The sequence below is a fragment of the Dioscorea cayenensis genome, chromosome 19, assembly GCF_009730915.1.
Source record: "Dioscorea cayenensis subsp. rotundata cultivar TDr96_F1 chromosome 19, TDr96_F1_v2_PseudoChromosome.rev07_lg8_w22 25.fasta, whole genome shotgun sequence".
In the NCBI taxonomy this organism is placed as follows: domain Eukaryota; kingdom Viridiplantae; phylum Streptophyta; class Magnoliopsida; order Dioscoreales; family Dioscoreaceae; genus Dioscorea; species Dioscorea cayenensis.
This window is the reverse complement of record NC_052489.1, coordinates 18,567,957-18,587,517: the sequence shown is the minus strand read 5'-3', so window position 1 is coordinate 18,587,517 and position 19,561 is coordinate 18,567,957. Positions and strand designations below refer to the sequence as shown.

The window sequence follows — 19,561 nt, the reverse complement described above, 5'->3', positions numbered from 1 at the left end:
CTTTTTTTTAAAAGAAGTCTATATAAACAAGGACTAAAAGTGTAATTTCACCACCAAGAGTAATACAATTTTTTAACTATCGATAATCATATTATCTACAACACTCATCTCCATTCTAATAGTTGTGTACTCAAACATGAAATTATATTACTACACATAATATTTAATTCCATTCTAATAGTAATTATTCCTTGCATTCAAACGAGAGGATTAATGTGTCTTATTTAAACATTCATCCGCTAACATTTATTTTGTTTCTATTGATGTTGTTACACAAACTAAAACTCCCTTAAATTATTTCATGTGGTTTTTTTTTTTTTCTAATATCATTACAAATATTTTTTTGGACAAACAAATAAATCAGTTGAGACAAAAATTAAATAATTAACTATCCTATAAAGAGTATTTCTTAATCAAGTGATTTCCAAAGAATGTTAATTTTTTTTTATTTTATGATTAAAATATTTAAAAAATAAAAATTCTTAAATATATATTAACAAAATTAAAATAAGGTATTATAACAAATGTGTTGATGTTATAATATAAATGCAAATAAAAAAAAGCATGAGTTTATCGTTGCTTCTAATAAATGCTTATATATTTTTTTTAAAAAATTGACAAACACCATATATATATATATCAGGTGTATGCACATAAATAAAAAATTATCATTTTTATCAGAATAAACACAAAGTTTGGATAACAAATCTATATCTTCAATCGGGAATCAATTATCTCTTAAATGTTTCATATTTATTATTTTAATATCGAAACTAATGTCACTGGCTACGAGCCATTTGATTTTAACTCAACATATTCGTGAACTTTATTAGTTAATAATGACAAATTTCACAACTTAAGCGGGTCGGATCCTTGCAAAGCAATCAGGATCCGACCCGTATAGTTTTCAAATCTCCGACAAGAACTTCTGGGCTAACCCGACCATTTTCACACTCATGTTCTTATTTTTAGATTAAAAGAAAACGCCAGCAAAACAAAAGGGCAAAAAACGAAGAGAGAGAGAGAGAGATCTGCGAAAGAGATCCATCGCAGAGATCCCCGGCCATCCTCTAAATTCAATCACTTTTTCCGTAATTCATTTGTTTTTTTTGATTCGTTTATCCAATTCGGCATTCTTCTCCTTTGATTCTTTGTGTTCATTTGTTTTTGAGTTCCAATTTGGGATTTAATTCGTAGCTCGGTGATCGAGGGATTAGGGCTTGGCTACGAGTGGTTGCATGGCTTCCGTGCAGGTGCTTCCCAGTTCGCGGAAGCTAGGGCATCTGGAAGCTGGGAAGAAACGGGTATGCACTCAAACGTTGAATCTGACAATTATTGGATTGATTCCGGATTGATTTGTGAATTTGGGGATTGAAATCTGGAATCAAATGTATTGCATGATCTGTGTAGTTGTTAGCTAAGTTTGTGTATTTGTGATCTTATCTGCGTTTGTGTGAAATCTTTTACTATCTGCCCAATTGATATTGATTTTATTTGATGGTCTGGGAAATTTGGGGGCAAATGGTTACTGATTCATGTTTACTGAAGAAGATTTTGAATCCTTGATTTTTATGGCAGTTTCAATCTGTAACTCTTTTTACTTAGCAATGTGGAACCACTTTAACTCATTTAATGTCATTAAAGCCATTTCTTTTTGATCTTTCAAGATAACTTTATTCTTAGGGCTATCATTGATATGGTCACTAGATTTTATTTACCATCGGATTACAGATTCCAATAGTTTTTGGATTCTTGGAATGACTGAGTGGAAGTGTTGAAAGCATTCTGGATAAGACTGGGAAAAGCTTGTGAAGCATAAACTCAGACAGTCAAAATTTTAAATTGAATGTACCAGTTTATGCTGACCTTATGTTTTCTAGAAGGAACTTGGGTCTGAGGTAATCATTCTGAAAATAATTTCACTGTTTCATACTTGTTTGTTGACTTTTGTGGAGGTTGTGATGCTAATGAAAGTTAACAATTTAATGGATAAGACTACCCACATTTTATTAACCAGTGTATGATTTAATCCAAAAAAAGCTAATGCTCAGATCAAGTTCAGGTCCAAATTCCCGCTTATTTCAAATGTGGACTAGGCTGTGAACCATTAAAACAGCAAACTGACCTGATTTAGTCCTTATCTAATATGCACACCTTACTTGAACGTTTGAACTATTATTTATTTGTAACCTTTTCTTCATCTGTCACCATCCATCTTAGATGCATTTCACTCCCGGCAGTGATGCGGTTCCCTTATTCTTATACAATAAGCTTGAATGGTGGAAAGAACAAGAAGGAACTGGGCTCTAGCCTTTGGGAGGAATTTTTATCTCCAAATGCATATTTTATGAATGGCAGTTGGATTGTAATAGCCAGATCCAATCAGGTAGCTTCGATAAATGGGAAAAGTAGGAAAACCTGGCCTAATATATCTCGAAGTTTGGTGATTGTTAGTCATGATATGAAGTTCAAGGGCTTCAACATTGGGAGGACTCTGGTTTTGTTTCAAGCCTTATTTTTGTATATTATTGGCATGATCTGCTAACCACTATGGTTAAGGTGTGTATTTTGCTATGCAGATATCCTTACTATGATATTATGTTTATTTATGATGGTTTGGATTGGCTTCATGCTATACATGTGCTTACTGCGTGCATCTTCAGCCTCTATTTTTATTTTTATTTTTATTTTTTATTTTTTGCTTGTTTGATATGAACTTGTTGCTTAACATAAACATGAACCTATGGTTCTGTAAATGCCTTTTGAATTCTCTACGATCTGCCTAAAATGGAATGGAATTTTGACTATGGTGGCAATTTAATGGGATTTAATCATAATCTTTAATCTGCAAAGAACAGTTGTTATGCAGTATGATTGGACAATTTATAAAGATAAAAACTAATGACCATAAATCAACATTTATATTATTTATAAAGTTGAAATCCTTATGGCAAACTTGGTTTGATACCAAAAATTTGATGCAATGCACTACAAGTAAAAGTGGGAATGATGAGAAATGGGGTTTAAGCTAATATTGCACGGATAATGAGATTGTGGATCCACAATCTTTTGAGAAAGCCTTGTGATCTAATGCTCAGGTCAATCGCTGCATGGCCCTGAACTTCTACCATTTTTTTTTTCTATTGGAAAACAACAGTAAAAATTGCAGTACTTCTGAACCTTTTTTTTCTTCTGTCAGTTGGAGGAGTTTCGCAAGAAGAAGGCTGAGGGTAGAGCTAAGAAGGTTGCATCTACTGGCCAATTACAATCAGCTGATGTGGAACAGTTTGGGAAGCTCTCACAAAAGCATGAACATGCTACAGATGAAACTATTTCAGAAAGAGATGATTTTGGTGTTACCGATTCTTCAGGATTTCTCAAGGCACAGGAAGATATAGCGGTTAGTTCTACCCATGGAGCTAATACTGGATCCTCAACTGGGGAACATGCTAACCCTAGTGTCTGGGTTGACAGCAATCATTTTTCGCATGATAATTTAAGACAAGAGTCCCATAAAGACGAGTTATCTACATTGGACGAAAACTCAGGCTTCCCACAGCCAAATTTGAGTCGATATGAAAATTGGAGAGGTGTCAATGGTGAACTTAGCAGCAATGAAGAATTAAAATTTAGGTCAAGCGGTGGCACAGAATCACTTTATGCCATTAATCCATTTCATGCAAAACCAGATGTTGAACGGAACAACCATATCCCAAGTTTTTCCCCATTTGTTGATGTTCATTCAGAAGAAAATAAAATTAATTCTAAGTTTAACAGCGAATATCCTGATGCATCTGGGTATAATCTTAAGAGCACTCTGTCTGGAAAATCAGCAAGCTTTCTTGACCAGAATAGGTTGGGGATAACCACTACTTCGGTCAATTCTTCTTCAACCTTTGAAGGTAAATTGCTAAATTCTTATAATAAGTTTTTTTTATGACTATTCTTTTTTCAAGTTAATTTTCATTTTTATTTTCTGATTTGTCTTTTAACAATCAAATAAACAGAGTCATCTACTGGATTGGGGCTTCAAAGTACTGGCAACTTGAACCAAGGCTATTTCACGGATAATAGAAGAGGGAGATCAATTGCTGATTCCATTAATCGCCACCTTAATGTTGATCATGGTGCTTGGCGTGCTTCAGAACCTTCATCTGCAGATATTGATCTGTCCTCACGGAACTCCCATGGACAACATTTGTTTCCTTATGTGAGTTCTGGAACTATTGGTGGCCGATCACGTCCATCATTTCTTGATGCTCTTGGTGTGCCAAGAGCTTCTTCTACAGCTTTTGCTGCATCGTCCACACCCGAGAAATCTAATCCACCAATGCTATTAGGAGGATCAAATTTCCTGGGCACAGAGGTTCAGTCATCACCTTCTAATCAGATTTTAGCAGAAGAAGCTAATGCTGTTGATCATTCTTTAAATTTGGAAAGTCAAGGTAGTAGAGAAAAGGAGTTCCCCATCAATCCTTCCAATTCTCTGAACAATGGGCTGATTGCTGCACTGGAAGGAAGGGATCACGATGCACAGGGGCAAGGCCATCAGGAGTTCCTATCTACCAAAAAGGACGAGGGTTTTGCAGCCCTGGAGCAGGTACACAAGTTTCTCTATGACGACTTTCTTCTTTTTATTCATCTATTCCTACTCTGTTTTACAATATAATAGAAACCATTAAATATGGAAGGAAAATGGGAAAATTTGAATGTTGCGTTTTGTTCAAAACAAGAAAAAAACATAGCTTTGGACTTGAAGGCTTCTTTCCTCCTTACCATTTTTGCAATTTGCATTCTACCTTGTTTGAACCTTTAAGGTTCTCATTGAACATCAAAACTAGTTATTTGATGTGGAGACAACTTATCATGCTTCAATTCATATCTTTTCAAACAATTGAAAACAAAACTGGGAATTCTAACATTGGCGAACTTTGTTTGTCCAATTTTTGATTCTATAAAAGCATTCCACTATTTGAAATTGATAGGCTGTAATTAGTTTATTTAGATGTTTAAAATCCTTTACAAAAAATGCTAAAATTCCAGCAGATTATAAAATTAACATATTTTAAGTTATTCAGCGTTGCCATGAACCTTGTTGATCAACTTGCTTACGAGTATCTTGAGTTTCTGTAGCTTTTCTGGTCAATATACACAACAAATTCTTTATATTTATTTATTGTGTGTGCTCATGGAATGGATTAGTTGACTTGGATGGTAATCATTGTCTGAGAAGAAAGCTTATTGAGAATGTGGATGGATGTACTTATGGTGTTTTATGTTGGAGTAACTTATAATACTCTTGCTGCTATTGGTCTAGAAAGTTTAGGCATGATTTGTGCGCAACAAGCCATTTGTGTTTGGTTCAGGTGTTGAGAAAAGATTCAATTCCACTCCATCTCTGACCCATATCCATTACATGCTATTATTTCTTGAGTTCTGTTACTGATAACCAACAAGATATTGCTTAGATACAATTTCCAATTAAGCTAAGCTAAATCCTTTTCAGGATGTGTGTGTGTGTGTGTGTGTGTGTGTGTGTGTGTGTGTGTGTGTGTGTGTGTGTGGGTCACTTTTGTTTCCTGGAAACTTTATTAACCTAATTTCTGATCTCTTTCAAAACAGTTATAGAAATGTCTACAATTTCTCTTCATTCCATAGTTTCATCATCTATAAAATTATATGAAATTTGATGTTTCTAAAACAAGAAATTACAGGCCTAACTTTATCAAATTCAACTCCTTGCCTATGCCAAAGTACATCTGTTAGAATTTATTTATTTATTATTTATTTACTTTTATTTTTACTTTCGCATTTAAAGCATGGTTGCATGGACATGTCAAGAAGTATTTTGATTTTAGTTTCTATCCATTCTATTTTTGGGATATATGTGACCAAAAAATATCACATAGAAGGGGGTTATGATGTTGCCCTCACTGTCTTACATAGCCTGGGTCCTGCATATGCATCCTTCCTTAATGTGTTTGTGCAGATTGCAGGGGTCTATCGATGGACTATTCATGACAAGTATGATTGAGCCTCCCCTGGAAGATCTAGTTTAATCATTTATTTGAACTTAATTTAATTCTTTTAATGTGGATCAAAGACTACAAACAATTCTTCTTTGAAAGCATGCTTTTACCGAAGAGACATTTACTGGTGCATGAAAGGTGGTGATACATTCATTACACGATTGTCATGTCAATATTTCATTTGGGTTAAAAATTTTACTCTTAATGCCAGTTTGAGCTATTTGTTTATTGCATATCTCTTATCTTCCATAAGAAGAAGATTTTCTTATTAGTATAAAATCTCATCTCAAAATTATGAACTTTTTCATATAAGCCTATTGTGGTGTTATTGTGCCAGCACATTGAAGATTTGACACAAGAGAAGTTTTCATTACAACGAGCTCTTGAAAAATCCCAGGCATTAGCAGAATCCTTGGCTGCTGAGAATTCTTCACTGACTGATAGCTATAACCAACAGGTTTGTACTTCGAGAAAAGGTGTCTGATAAATGAAAGGAAGATGAAATATTCAACTAATCCTCTTTTTCTTGGCTTGGCCATTGGAAGAAAATTTGTAAACAATAATCTTTAATTAGTGCCTTACCTTTTTCTGCATTTTTTCTTGTTTTCAGCGGTTAAGTTTGTGAATTTTTGGTCTCAGGGAGAAGTTGTAAATCAGTTAAAATCTGACATGGATAGCTTGCAGGAGGAAATCAAGGCTCAGCAGGTCAGCCCCCCTCATCCATATATTATAATCCTGCATTATTTTGTTCTTAGATAGGATCTCTTTGCAAATGAAGTCTGAGGAAAACATCTATAGGGATATCTTGCAAGAAAAGGTTTGCCCTTCTTCCCTTGTGGCTGTGGAAAGATATTTTTTATCCAACCCAAAACTCTTCGCAACCTACTGCATTTTTAATGTGTTTTTTAGCGAACCATCCTTAAATGGGGATCTTTGGTGGAAATACTGTCAGTGTTTCCCTAATTTTTGCTTTGTAAATAATTAATAGTTTTGGGTTTAGGCTTCATTTAGCTGTGTTGTGGGACATGCTGGTTTAAAATGCATGTGTTATATCAACTTATTTTTAACATTTCAATGACAGCAACTTATTATCATTGTTTAGCAAGCTTTTAATCTTAGAAATTGGCACCTTAAGAATTGTTCAGTTCTCAAAGAAGCTGTATCCATTTCACTTGTTGCCAATTGTTGTTTCTTCCATTCTGCTCATGGTTTCAAATTATATTGCCAACTAAAAAAAGTTTGTTAATGCATGAATTCTTTATTCACAATCCTTAGAAGCTGCATTGTTTCATTTGTTTAACTTTGTTCCACATATAATCAACATTTCGAAATCCTGAATTTCTGCCATCTGACTGTCATCCTTGTTCCTTGTTCATATCATGTGTAATTTTAATCTGTGCCTAGGTTTTTAGTATTTGATGTAACCCAAGTATTATTAACTTGATTCTTTCTGTGTTGTTTGTTTTAAGCTGGCCTTTGAGTCTGTTAAAATGGAGTATGTAAATGCACAAATGGAATGCAATGCCTCTGATGAACGAGCAAAGATACTTGCATCAGAAGTCATTGGTTTGGAAGAGAAGGTAGGCATTTTATTGGTGTGCAACTTTCTCAGAGAACTTTTGTACGCAATTGTTTTGAAAAGTGATCCACAGCAAGAATTTTTTTCCCATTATTAAATTGGTGAAGTGTTCAATTTGTACTTTTCCAAATTTTTTTTTTTAATTTATCTTCCCAAGGTAATTATTTTAGCCTGGATTGTGCCATTTTATATTTGACTTGACAATTTCTGTTGTTGATAATAGCCATCATTTTATATAAATTTCGCTGCAATTGGTTGTAGCATGCAACTTTCATAAACTTTTCTTATGCATTATCATTTTTTATTTTTTAGTTTTGTGCTGATGTTCATCTCATTCATCTTTACATTAAATTCTTGTAGGCCTTGAGATTAAGATCAAATGAGTTAAAGCTGGAAAAGCAATCGGAGAGCCTGAATTATGAAATTTCTTCATACAAGTACTGTGGGAAATACCTTTCTTTTCTACCATTTGCTATTTTATCAAATTTCCTTTTCTTTTTGCGGTGATTATCAATTGAAAAGCTTTTAACTACAGATCAAAGGGAAGAAATCTAATTGTAATTCAATAAAGACAGAATTAATGAACTAAATATTGAGTTTTACTTTATGGTGGCTTTTAGATTCGTTTGTGAATATGGATATTAGAATCTGTGTCAAACATCTAGTGATAAAAAAAAAGAGATATAAATACAATAAAAAATAAAAAAAATACACAGTATCCAGTGGCTCCTTGTATTCTTTTTAAATGGCCAATATTCATCACTGAGTAAAGTGAATTTGTTTGAGCTTCTCATATCAGAAAATCTCTCTTTTTTTTAGCAGCCACATGGGAGAACAAATATGTAAGAACCTCTATCTCATAGTAGTTCTCTTTCCTGATATGTCCTGGATAGTTTGGCCTTATGATTTGGTGCAATTTGGATTCTCTTTAGGTGAACCGTAGCTGTAATTGAATTATTTGATTGGGATATGTGCAATTCGATGTTTGTCATGATCCAGCCATACAATGGGTGGTGAGAATAACTGGTTCCCTTTTAGGAAATGACAAGTTTTATGTCGCTTATAGTTAAAACTGGTATATGAATCAGGAGTGGTTCATGTGTGAGACATGGTTCATTGATGTTGTGTATCTGTGGTTTATACACCTTCTAGAATAGTGCAATGTATTACTCTATTCTGTTTGCACCAACTTCCTGTCGATATTCCTGATAACTGCATGGAGGAGACTACATTTGGTTTATTTCAGAACTCTGGGTCTTAATTTAACAAATGAACTCTTAGGCTTGTACTGAAGATTTGCAGGGGCATTAGGGCAAGTCTTGTTTTTATCAACCATGCAAGTATACACTTTCTGTGCTGTAAATGATGGCATTCCTATCTAAACTAAGTTAATGATAAGTATATATTGCAATCATCTTGAGGTTCTCTTAGTTGTTGAAATTATTGTTGGATGAACCTATTGAGTTAATATTACAGCGAAGGCATGCCAGTCCTGCAGATGGCCTGTGAGTTACGCTTGATCCTTCCTTATAGAAAAAATTGGATGACATTTTATGTGTCTGTCATTCGAAACCTATCTTATAAATTGTTCTAACTAGAAGGCATTTCTCATGGATGCCCTAAATGGAACAGTATTAATTTAATATATGGTATAGAAGTTGGTATCATGTTAATTTCTTACAAATTTTTTTTGTCATGGTGACATTTGGATGCATTTACTGGTGAAGATATATAGTCTAGAAATCTGAACAGCCAAATTTGCCATGAGTGCTCCTATCTTTTATAAGGTATAAGCACGGCAGATGCTACCAGACAATGTAGGATGCTAGGATATGTTTTATCTTTTATGGTACATTGCCTGAATGTTTTGCTTTTATTTCATATCCCTTGATGGAGTTTGTAGGTTTTCAAAAAATTTGACTTGGATCACCCTGCTCAGAATTTTTTGGATTACCAGCTGATCTCTAATGGTGCATCTAGTTGGAAATAATACAGATTAAATCAGGATGCTTTTTGAAAAGTGTTGTAGTTGTCTTGAGAATGAAATGCGTATTTGGAGACGACGAGAGTCTGTTTAGATTTAGTGTTTACCTTATTTGGGATGTATAGTGAGAAGGTCATCCTGATTATTGGATGCCATTTATTGTTTGTTGCTATGTAGAGTACAAAGCTACCTTGCACGTATATGATGGTTCTTGGACCATTCGGGTGTGCTTTGTTCTTGCATTTTGAATAACTTGTTGTACTATGGCTTTCTGTTTTTCTACTCCAAGCTTATGAACTTGTGACTGGATTTATTTCCTTTTGATGGCGTATACAGGCGTAAAGTGTCTATTCTAGAGAAAGAGCGCCAAGATTTTCAGTCCACTGTAGATGCTTTGCAAGAAGGTGCTAAGTTCTTAAATTCTACTCTGTTAACTCTATCCATCCCAATCATCATTTGTTTTAATTGTTTTGTTCTCTAGGTATCACCCCAATGATAACCACTCTTATCCCATTCTATAAAATTTTGAATTATTTTCTCTGATAATATTTTAACTGATTTAGCCTTTACAGAATTCCTTGCACTTGTAACGTGGCTAATCATTGTATGGAGTCACTTTCTTTGTACTCATACAGTATGGTCTTTTTAGTGTTTGGTCATCCATTTAATTTCTGGTTGCATTTTTTTTTACAGAGAAGAAACTCTTGCAATCTAAACTTCGGAAAGTGTCTGACTTAAATATCATTGATTCTAAGAAGGCTTCACCTCTTAAAAGAGATGCAGCAACCGTCACTGATGAGGAATTTGGTATGAATTAATATCTTGTCTTGGTTTATAATTTATTAGTATAACTAATTATAGAGTAGAAGCTTGCGGAGAGATGCAACCTTAAATGGACTTAACGGTGAGCAAGTATTTAGAAATTTAGTGTAATTCTTTCAGTGTTCTATCCCTCTTTCTGCTGTTGTTATTAGTTTGAATTTTATTATATTTCTATGATAGGGGCCTCCGCCATTCATTATTGAAGTATTAAGACTCAGGACTTACTAATTAAGCTGAATGATCTCTCTAAAAGTATATAGTGCAAGTAGGTTTATATTTTTATCGTCTCATTCTTATCCTTTTGGTTAAAAATTGACCACTTAACCAGTGTTTAGCCTTTTTATGCTCAAAGCTCAAGCCACCATTTGGTCCACAGTTGTTTTCTGCAATTTGAGCGATTGATACACATGTGATTTACTTTGGATGTAAGTTGTATAGTCACATTAGATTGGCTCAATTCATATACATTTGACAAGATATCAGTATGATTGCCTCTAACCTTTTAAAATTATAAATTTATAATTGCTCGGCCCACCAACAGTCCCTTTATTTTTTGTTCAGACTATAAGTGATCTGAGTTTAATCTTCTCAATCAGAAGCTAAAATGTTAACTCAAGGTTTTGGAAGAGTGACATCCCGCTTTGGTGATTTACTTGCATAATCAAAATTGGAGAGGTATATTGAAGTGCCTGATTTCTAAAATTTATCTTCCATCCTTGGTAGCTGATTTTTACATAAATATTTGATAGATAACCTTCAAACACTTAAAGGCTAATCATTAAAAAAAAAAGAAAAAGAAAAAGGAATCAAAGACTAATTTTTTGAAAGGGCATTTAGCAGAGTCCAGGAAGTGTTAAACATGTGCGGCTTTGTCTTACAACTCTTCCTTTCTTTGTCCTCATCTTTTACTTCTCAATCTTTACCTTTAAATTTACACTTACATCTGGCTGTCTCATTTCAGTTTCTCTTAGAACCCCACCCTTTCCATCTCAAATTAGATAATTTTTTATGTTACTACTAGGCTGAAGATCTGCATTGGAAAAAAAATCAACTTGAATAAAATTGCTTCTGCAAATTTGAGAACTTTACATACTCAACATTTGGTTCTTTTTCATTCACTTACTTAAATATTGTGCTTGTATACTAAACACTGAAAATTTGTTTCCGATCATGAAGGAAGTCCATGATAATGATAGGAAACTTCACATATTGTTATTGGCTTGTCTCTTACATGGAGGAAGTCCATCCAGCATTACTCTCATTACCGCTTCTACAGCAATGATAAGAAGTTATAGGCTGGTTTGACTTCTCTACTTGCTTGAAAGCTAGACTTTCTGATTTGCTATAATTTGAGTACACATTCACCTAGTAGCTTCTAATCTGTAGTTGCGTGCCTGGTCCCATGCAGTGACTATTTCTACATACATCACTCTTTGTCAACTATTCCCATCCATATTCCTTCAACACCTTCCCATTTAGCCTAACAAACTATCCTCTTTAATCTTCACCCATATGACCTGATTGGTTTTATGTATGTAATCGAATAGTCTTTAGTTGCATGGATTTGGTTTGTACATTCTACCAGGTCAAAATTCACTTAAGGATTTTCAGATCTAAAATCGCTGTCTATTCAGTTAACTTACCATGCTAACCAAGTTGGATTCATAAATGGCATTCTGTGCGGTTTGTTTCCTTTCTTCTTTAGTCTTTTTCTGCAGTTATAATGTCAAACTGTTGTGATCAGAGTGTTCATATCTGGTGAAAGTAGATCAACGTGGCTTAAGAATTGTTGATGAAGAGACTCTGAAATTTTAATTGACATTTTGACATTTGCATCAAGGATGATCTAGTTCACTTTTGGGTGCTGACATTTGACTGGTTGATCATGAAGTTGGTGTCGCAGGATTCAGTGCCATGAATGTGAGAGGACCTTCTGTGCTTCTACCAAACGATGCTTCTACTTCTTCATTGACTGATGATATAGGAGTTAATGATTCAGATGCTTCTAATATTATTCCACATGATCAACTTAGAATGATTGACAACATAAATTCTTTAATATCAGAGGTAGATACTTTACCTTGATTTCTGATTTATTTTTTATTTTTGACTTGCTGATACAATTAAATTTGGCCCTAGTTGAAATGGTGATGCCAAAATCTGTTTCTTCGTTAGACCATCCATAACCTAACAATGCTCATTGGTCTACTACTACAGTTAGCACTGGAAAAAGAAGAACTAATGCGAGCATTGAAAACTGAGACGCATAATAACTCCAAGCTGAAGGTAATCACAAGTTGTTAATTGCAATTTCTTTGGAATCTTTGGAATATTTTTTCCTCATTTATGGATTGCCTACAACACAGTTATCTTTGTGTAGTACTGTTACATGTTGACTCATGATTCTTGTGGCTAAATCCTTGTGAAGTCTATATGAGTTTTGAAGTTGTTGGAAATATTTTTTAATTACCTTTGCTATAAAATGGAATAAACATCTGTGCTATTGTATTCTGTTATATATCCCTTGTATTACTATACATATTGGCAGGTGTGACTGCATAAGGTTTACACATGGAATTAAGGCCTTAGTTTAAGTTTGATTTTTTATGCTCCTTCTCAAAATTTGAGGTCCTGGTTTTATGGATAGAAGTTGAACTAGAGTTTGGATAAATCTTACGCCAACCAATTGTCTGGTGTATGTTATGGAAACAAGCATGATAGTTATTTCTGTCTAACTGAAGCTATCTCCATTATTCCCTAGAACAATAATCCCACTTTCTGGGTGGAATGACTCCTGTATGTTTTTTGGTAATGATGATTGGAAATAATAAAAGTAGTGATTAAACAACTTAAGGTATTTCTACTATTCTTGTCATTGTAATTCCCTAACGAAATTGCACTAGAATGTTTCATCGTAGTCTTCAATTCTAGATAATTGTTAAGTGTTGTTTTGATTATTCATTCAGAGGTATTGAGGCTAAAATTTTCTATGGAACTCAAAGGCAACTCCCCGGTATGGCTTACGTTTCCCAAATTGCAAAATAGCCTAAAATGTTTAGCAAGGCACCATTGCAATTTCTTATGTGCCTATAACTTTACTGGATTATCAATAGTTGTGCAATCTTTTTTAGCTAGTTATATATTCTTTGCAGAACTCTAGTTTTATTTACTTATTTATTTTATATCGGGTACTGATTTCTTGATTTGTGAGAATAATTGAGGTATCATATCTAATCTTTTCACATTTGGTTCCTTGTTTATACCTGGTCAATTCAAAGTTATTTTATTTTGTTTTTTTAAGGATTTGAACAAGGATCTTTCCCAAAAGCTTGAGGTTCAGACACAGAGATTAGAGCTCTTGACAGCTCAGAGAATGGCCAATGAGAATGTCCAGGCAAAGCCTTCGGATGTTCACAGTATGAACGATTCCATAGGCTATGCTGATGAAGGAGATGAGGTGAGATGGAAATTTCAACTTATTCTGTTTGTCCATTTTGTCTTGATTCTTAAAGTATAGTTCCAGTTTAAAGTTTTTTTTTACGGACTTCAAAATCAACCAATTCATGATCTATATTGTAATGGCCTGGAAAATTAAAAATAGAAAATACTGTCATGTGAACATGCTATTACTATGATATATATATTGTAAGTCACAAAATAGGTTCCTCTTTTAAAAGCAACTGTTGCCCAGTTGTTGTGTTTATGCTTAGTTTTGGAAGAAGTTGACATCTGTGGTACTATAATGGTTTTTAGTCATGTTTTATGAATAATTTCTTCTATAGCATGGTATTCAGTTAGATCTTATTCATTTGAATTTGTAATTAAATTGCAATAAATCAGACTTCATTATCTAACTGAGTATTTCTCCACGAATATTATATCCACCAGGTAGTCGAGCGGGTTTTGGGGTGGATAATGAAGCTCTTCCCTGGTGGCCCAGCAAAACGTCGCACCAGCAAGCTACTTTAATGGTAATTGGGAGATCAAAAGCTACCAATCCGAGGCAATAATTGTCTTGCTTCGGCATATATCCAATACGGGGCTTGTTCATAGAGCTGGACACATCCATCTCTGTATAGTGTCACTAAATTAGCATTCTTTGTTATAGAGTTGGAAAAAGAGGAAAAAGAAATTCATTCGGTGTAATCTTCCATTATATGATGTGTGGAAGTGCATCTTTTGATTCTCAATAAACAGAAAAAGCCCCTCACTTCTTGTTTTTGTACTGGGGTGAAAAATTTAAGGACGGACTGTCTTGATTATCTGTGTGATGGTTTCCGGAGAAACGGAAATGTTGTATTTGAGGCTGGTTTGATGTTTTAGTCCAGTGCTCAACTGCACCGATGTATGTAATCAAAGAGGAACAGAGATTTGGAAGTAGTATAATATTACATATGTTCTGCATTCTTTGTAAGTGTATTTCCAAAATTGGAAAATCATATCCTGGAAAGTAAATCATTAGTCATTCTTTGTTTTGTCTTCTGAAATTCAGATATTTAAATTTTGCCTTTGTTCTGTGTTTGGGTTCATAAAATTCTATTCAAATTTTTAATGTTTCTGTTTTGCATCGCCCTGAACCATTGGTTGCAGATTTTTACAAAGTATTGCACTTTTTTTTAAAAATTATTTTATAAATATATTCCAGTAGTCATGGACTTAACATCTGAGGAGAATGAAATATCAGTAGAAGGGTTGCTTAAAATTGCATCATGTGCATCAGTTGGTTAAAAGTACACCGCTATGTACATCAGTTGGTTAAAAGTACACCGCTATGTACATCAGTTGTAAACAAATATTTTCTTTATTCTTATGAAAGTTGCTCTGTTATGATTTTGTTATGTTGATGTAATTATCAGTTCTTGCACCCAAAAGTTCTATTTAGTTAATAAGTTGAGATGGTAAAAACATATACCAATGACAAGAAGTATTAGAAAAAATAATAATACTCTTATCATGAGGACTAATAATATGCTTGTTAACTTGAACAACAAAGCTAACCGTTGATTTTGAAATCAGTGGTCATGATTGAACACACTGAAGTCTGCTCACTTAAAATATTCAAATAAAAAAAAAATTATACAATCAAAGCGAACAATTATTTATATATACTTAATTACATTCACATAGCTTATCTTAAGCCAAACAATACAAACAATTACTTCATATACAAGATAAAGACAGTCCAATCTCTTAATACTAGTCCACAAGCCATGTCCTCACATTATAGAACAAGCATTAGTATTCTCATCACTAAACATATTACTGGCCTTTTCATCAATGAATGAATTTGAGTAATCAGGCCCACCGTAGTACTCATGCATGCTTAAATCATTGTATCCATGCTTATAATAGTTATACGAAGACGACGCCGTGTCGATGGCCGGGTGATTACGAGCATAGCCGGCGATGGTGGTGGCCACCGGGTGGTGCTCATAGTTATAATATTGATACTCGACATTGTGAGGATACGGCCATAACACCGCCCGTCTTCCCGTCTTTCTTACTGTCTTTAATACTTTTTTCTGATCCACCCATCCTGTTACCGTCACTTTTTGTGTAACCATATTTACATCTATATTATCTATCCCTGAAATATATAGTCTCACATCAATTAATCTAATTTAAATTTATTTAATTTATATATCAACATGGTTTGAAGAAAGAGAAAATTTACCTTTTAACTTCATTAATGCACGTCTTATTTTTTTCTCACATCCATCACAATCCATATGCACACACATCTCAACAATCTACACAACATCAAAACAAAACTATTGATTTAGGAATTACATTCACATGCATTAACTTGATATCATTTTATGCACCCAAAAAAATATATAAAAAATAAATAATTAAGAAAATTCTCACCGTCATGTTTGATTACTTGTCTTCCCTTCAAAAGAACCCTCTCTTTCTCTATTTTGATGGTTCATGGCAATATATATGTCCTATATTTATAGGAAGGGAAAGAAGGAAAAGAAAACTTGGCAGTTAAGTAGCAGTGTGTGTTTACTTTTAATTATTAGTCAATTATAAAGCTATTTCTTTATAATTCTCAAGTAAAGCTTGCAATTGTGGTGAAGTTTTCTGTTTCTTTTTTGCATTTATACCCTTAAAAGTTGGAAATATTTATACTTGCACAAGCTTCAAGCTTTACTGTCTGCCTTTTTTGCATAAACACCCTGAAAAGTGGAAAAGTATTTATACTTGCATATTCATTTCAGTTTGACTAATTATGAAACTTTTGGAGGGTGTATATACCAAAAGAACTTTGTTTCTTTTAATTTAATTTAATTCAAATTGGTGAGTTTGTCGTCAGAGTGGAAATTGGCGAGAAATTTCTTTTGATGGCGAGGCGAGATGGACACGTGGAGGCTTAATGTGCTTCCAAGTGGCATTTGGTTATTGGTTGCTTCAAAAAGGCTGAGGTTGGGGATATTTCATCACAATGGATTACGTGGGTTGATGAGTTCGAATATTAATCTTTTATATGTGCCCAATTGGGAGTTGCCACGTCATCAGAGTCATTTTCCACCACAGTAGCTTTTGGGAGTCAAAACTTTAATTTTTTTTAAAAAGGGAATTTTTTTATGTATGTACATGATATATCCAGGTAAAAGTGAATATTTGCACAAATATATATATATATATATATATATACATGCAGGAGCAGTGGCGGAATTAGGGCCAAAATCAAGAGGTGCTAACTTTAATTTTAAAAAAAAATTATATTACTTCAAACTTAAAATTATAATAATTAATATTTCAAAAAATATACCACAATTATATCACCATGAGATAAGAGTTTAATTATTCGGTCAAATCCAATCTAGTTTCAATTTAAATATGAAATTTTTTTATATTAATTCAAACTAAATAATAATAATAATAATAATAATAATAAATATTTTAAAAAATATAAAATATATATACAGCTAACAACTATCATTACTAAGTAAAAGTTGAATCATTCGACTAAATACAATATAGTTTTAACTAGTTCTATAATAAGACTCGTAAGATTATGGCATTCAACAAAATCAAAACGGATTATAAAGTTGTTTTTTAAAATTTGAAGATTTTATATAAAAAAATCACCCCCCTCCTTCCGCCCATGTGCAGGGGTATATATATAATTATATATATGCAGTTTTCATATTAAATAAAATTTACTGTATTAATATTATTCGTCCAATGTTCCTGAGTCCAAATACTGTTCAAATGAGTCTCGAGCGAATTCCGGTAGAAAAAGTCATATTCTTTCTGTTAAAGTTGTATGATAGAAGAATTTATTAGTTAAATATGGTGATTGTAAATTTTCTGAATGTACACATGACAAACGTTCATTACTTTATGTGACGTCTAACCAATTTAATAAGTTTCTAGATTTAGAAATAATAAATCACCGTAATTTGTGCATCTCTATATCTGCACATCCTTTGACAAACTCATAAGTAGAAGACGCTTATCACCTATTATTAAAAAATAAATTACTATACTTAGTTTGGGATACACTGTATGAAAGTACAAAAATAATAAAGAATTAATGAACACTTATTCAAGTTACATGGAACAAAGGCTTGAAAATACAAAAATTACAACAAAAAAAAATTCATAATTGTGCAACTTAGGAAAAAAACCTAATTAATCACATATGGCTCCATTTAAAGTCTTATGTGGATAAAGGTGATAAATTAATGAAACAAAGCTGTGTTATTTGTGGTGCACTCTAGAGTTGTGGACATATCTACTAGTGGCTTCTTCAATTTAAACTTCAATATATACTTGTCCGGGACTGTGGCCACATCTGCTACTGGCTTCTTCAACTTCAACTTCAACTTCAATGAACACTTATCCGCACTTTCTTTCACCAACTTCATCAAAAGAAAATAAATAATAAATCAGTTTAGTCACAAATATAAAAGTTTCAGAATTATATATTTATCAAATAATCCTATATTAAATAAATGAAGAGAAAATTCATGTGGTTATAGTTATTGCCTCTGAGTTAAATTCCCTAAATCCTTCCACAAGATTTGGTAATTCACCACAAACTTCATCAAATAAATATATTACTTCAATATCATATATATAGTACATAGAATATAAATAACAAAAAAACTTACAGTCCATTGGTTAACATGACAAGAATGGGAATCATTAATCTTTTGCTTCTTGATCATCTCATGTTGTGATTCATGAGACCGTTTGGATTTATTCGATTTCTTAGAGAGTTTTTCTGAAGTGAAATTGGAAGATGGACATGGGAAAATAAAATCATGAAACTCTTTTAAAATTGGATTACGATATCCTAGTAATTTGATCGCCAATAATCTTTCGTCAACTTGTTCCTCCTCCGATTTTTTTGCATGATCTCCCATTTTTTTTTTCTATTAATGAATTTAGAAACAACAAGAGAAATTATAATGAATTAGAAGGTTATGAGTAATTTATAGGGAAACATGAGGGGTTGAGTCTTAATTTGAGTGGGATTTGGACTTTGAGTGTTTAACGAATTATGTATGGCTGTAATATATGTTAGATTTAATTTGAATATTTATATATATATATATATATATATATAAACATAAATAAATAGAGTGCATTATAAGCAAGTCTTACCCCCAAAATAGTAAGTTTTGCTATCTAATTTAACCGCGTTATCTTTCCATAAAAGTACCACTGAGCATTATCACTAAAAAACTTTTTTTTTTAAATTTAAAAAAAAGGCTTTTTTAAAATATTTAAATTTATTATACTTTTTTTTTATTCAATTATTTACTAAAAGATAAAAAAAATAAAGTTCACGCGTGTTTTTGAGAAATTACTTATATAATATACCCATGTATAAGTGGATTATTATTATTACTATTATTAGTATTATTATTATTACCATTAATTTTTTAACAAAAACAACAAACATCATCCAAATGACAGGTATGTATGAAAGTACACTCATTAGAGTAATTTAATGATATTCTATTGATAAATCCCCTCTATTATATAATCATAGGAGAAAACACTATTTTTTTTTAAAGGGCACTCACACTAGTACTATTGATAAATAGTATTGAACCCTAGTGGCTGTGCAATAGATTTTGTGTTAAAGTATAGTTGATGATTTAAATCGTGGCGGTGGTTTATCCA

At 32.9% G+C, this 19,561-nt stretch overlaps 2 protein-coding genes across 3 annotated transcripts; one reads left to right on the top strand and one right to left on the bottom strand.

Annotated features, from left to right (window-relative positions):
* The first annotated feature begins 954 nt into the window (after positions 1-954).
* On the top strand, positions 955-14,403 carry LOC120250346 (protein BLISTER). Of its 2 annotated transcripts, XM_039259149.1 has the most exons (14): positions 955-1,091; positions 1,198-1,304; positions 3,200-3,902; positions 4,008-4,600; positions 6,367-6,486; positions 6,669-6,734; positions 7,499-7,609; positions 7,969-8,045; positions 9,929-9,996; positions 10,286-10,399; positions 12,306-12,481; positions 12,632-12,700; positions 13,716-13,871; positions 14,303-14,403. In XM_039259149.1, exons 2-14 carry the CDS (start codon positions 1,239-1,241, stop codon positions 14,381-14,383), a joined length of 2,400 nt encoding a protein of 799 aa, XP_039115083.1. In that variant the 5' UTR covers positions 955-1,091; positions 1,198-1,238; the 3' UTR covers positions 14,384-14,403. The 2 variants fall into 2 exon arrangements, with proteins under 2 accessions (XP_039115083.1, XP_039115084.1); XM_039259150.1 differs by having other exon boundaries at positions 963-1,304; positions 12,318-12,481.
* Positions 14,404-15,416: 1,013 nt separating this feature from the next.
* On the bottom strand, positions 15,417-16,366 carry LOC120250324 (heavy metal-associated isoprenylated plant protein 28-like). Its single transcript, XM_039259131.1, has 3 exons — positions 16,283-16,366; positions 16,089-16,164; positions 15,417-16,001 (listed from the first exon to the last, which is right to left on the bottom strand). Exons 1-3 carry the CDS (start codon positions 16,286-16,288, stop codon positions 15,631-15,633), a joined length of 453 nt encoding a protein of 150 aa, XP_039115065.1. The 5' UTR covers positions 16,289-16,366; the 3' UTR covers positions 15,417-15,630.
* Between the last annotated feature and the right edge of the window lie 3,195 nt (positions 16,367-19,561).

Coding starts and splice junctions, on each gene's coding strand:
- LOC120250346 (XM_039259149.1), top strand. CDS start 1,239: ATGGCTTCCGTGCAGGTGCTTCCCAGTTCGCGGAAGCTAGGGCATCTG. Junction 1,305..3,199: donor TGGAAGCTGGGAAGAAACGG/GTATGCACTCAA, acceptor TTCTTCTGTCAG/TTGGAGGAGTTTCGCAAGAA. Junction 12,482..12,631: donor TAAATTCTTTAATATCAGAG/GTAGATACTTTA, acceptor CTACTACTACAG/TTAGCACTGGAAAAAGAAGA.
- LOC120250324 (XM_039259131.1), bottom strand. Junction 16,002..16,088: donor TGCATTAATGAAGTTAAAAG/GTAAATTTTCTC, acceptor TATATATTTCAG/GGATAGATAATATAGATGTA.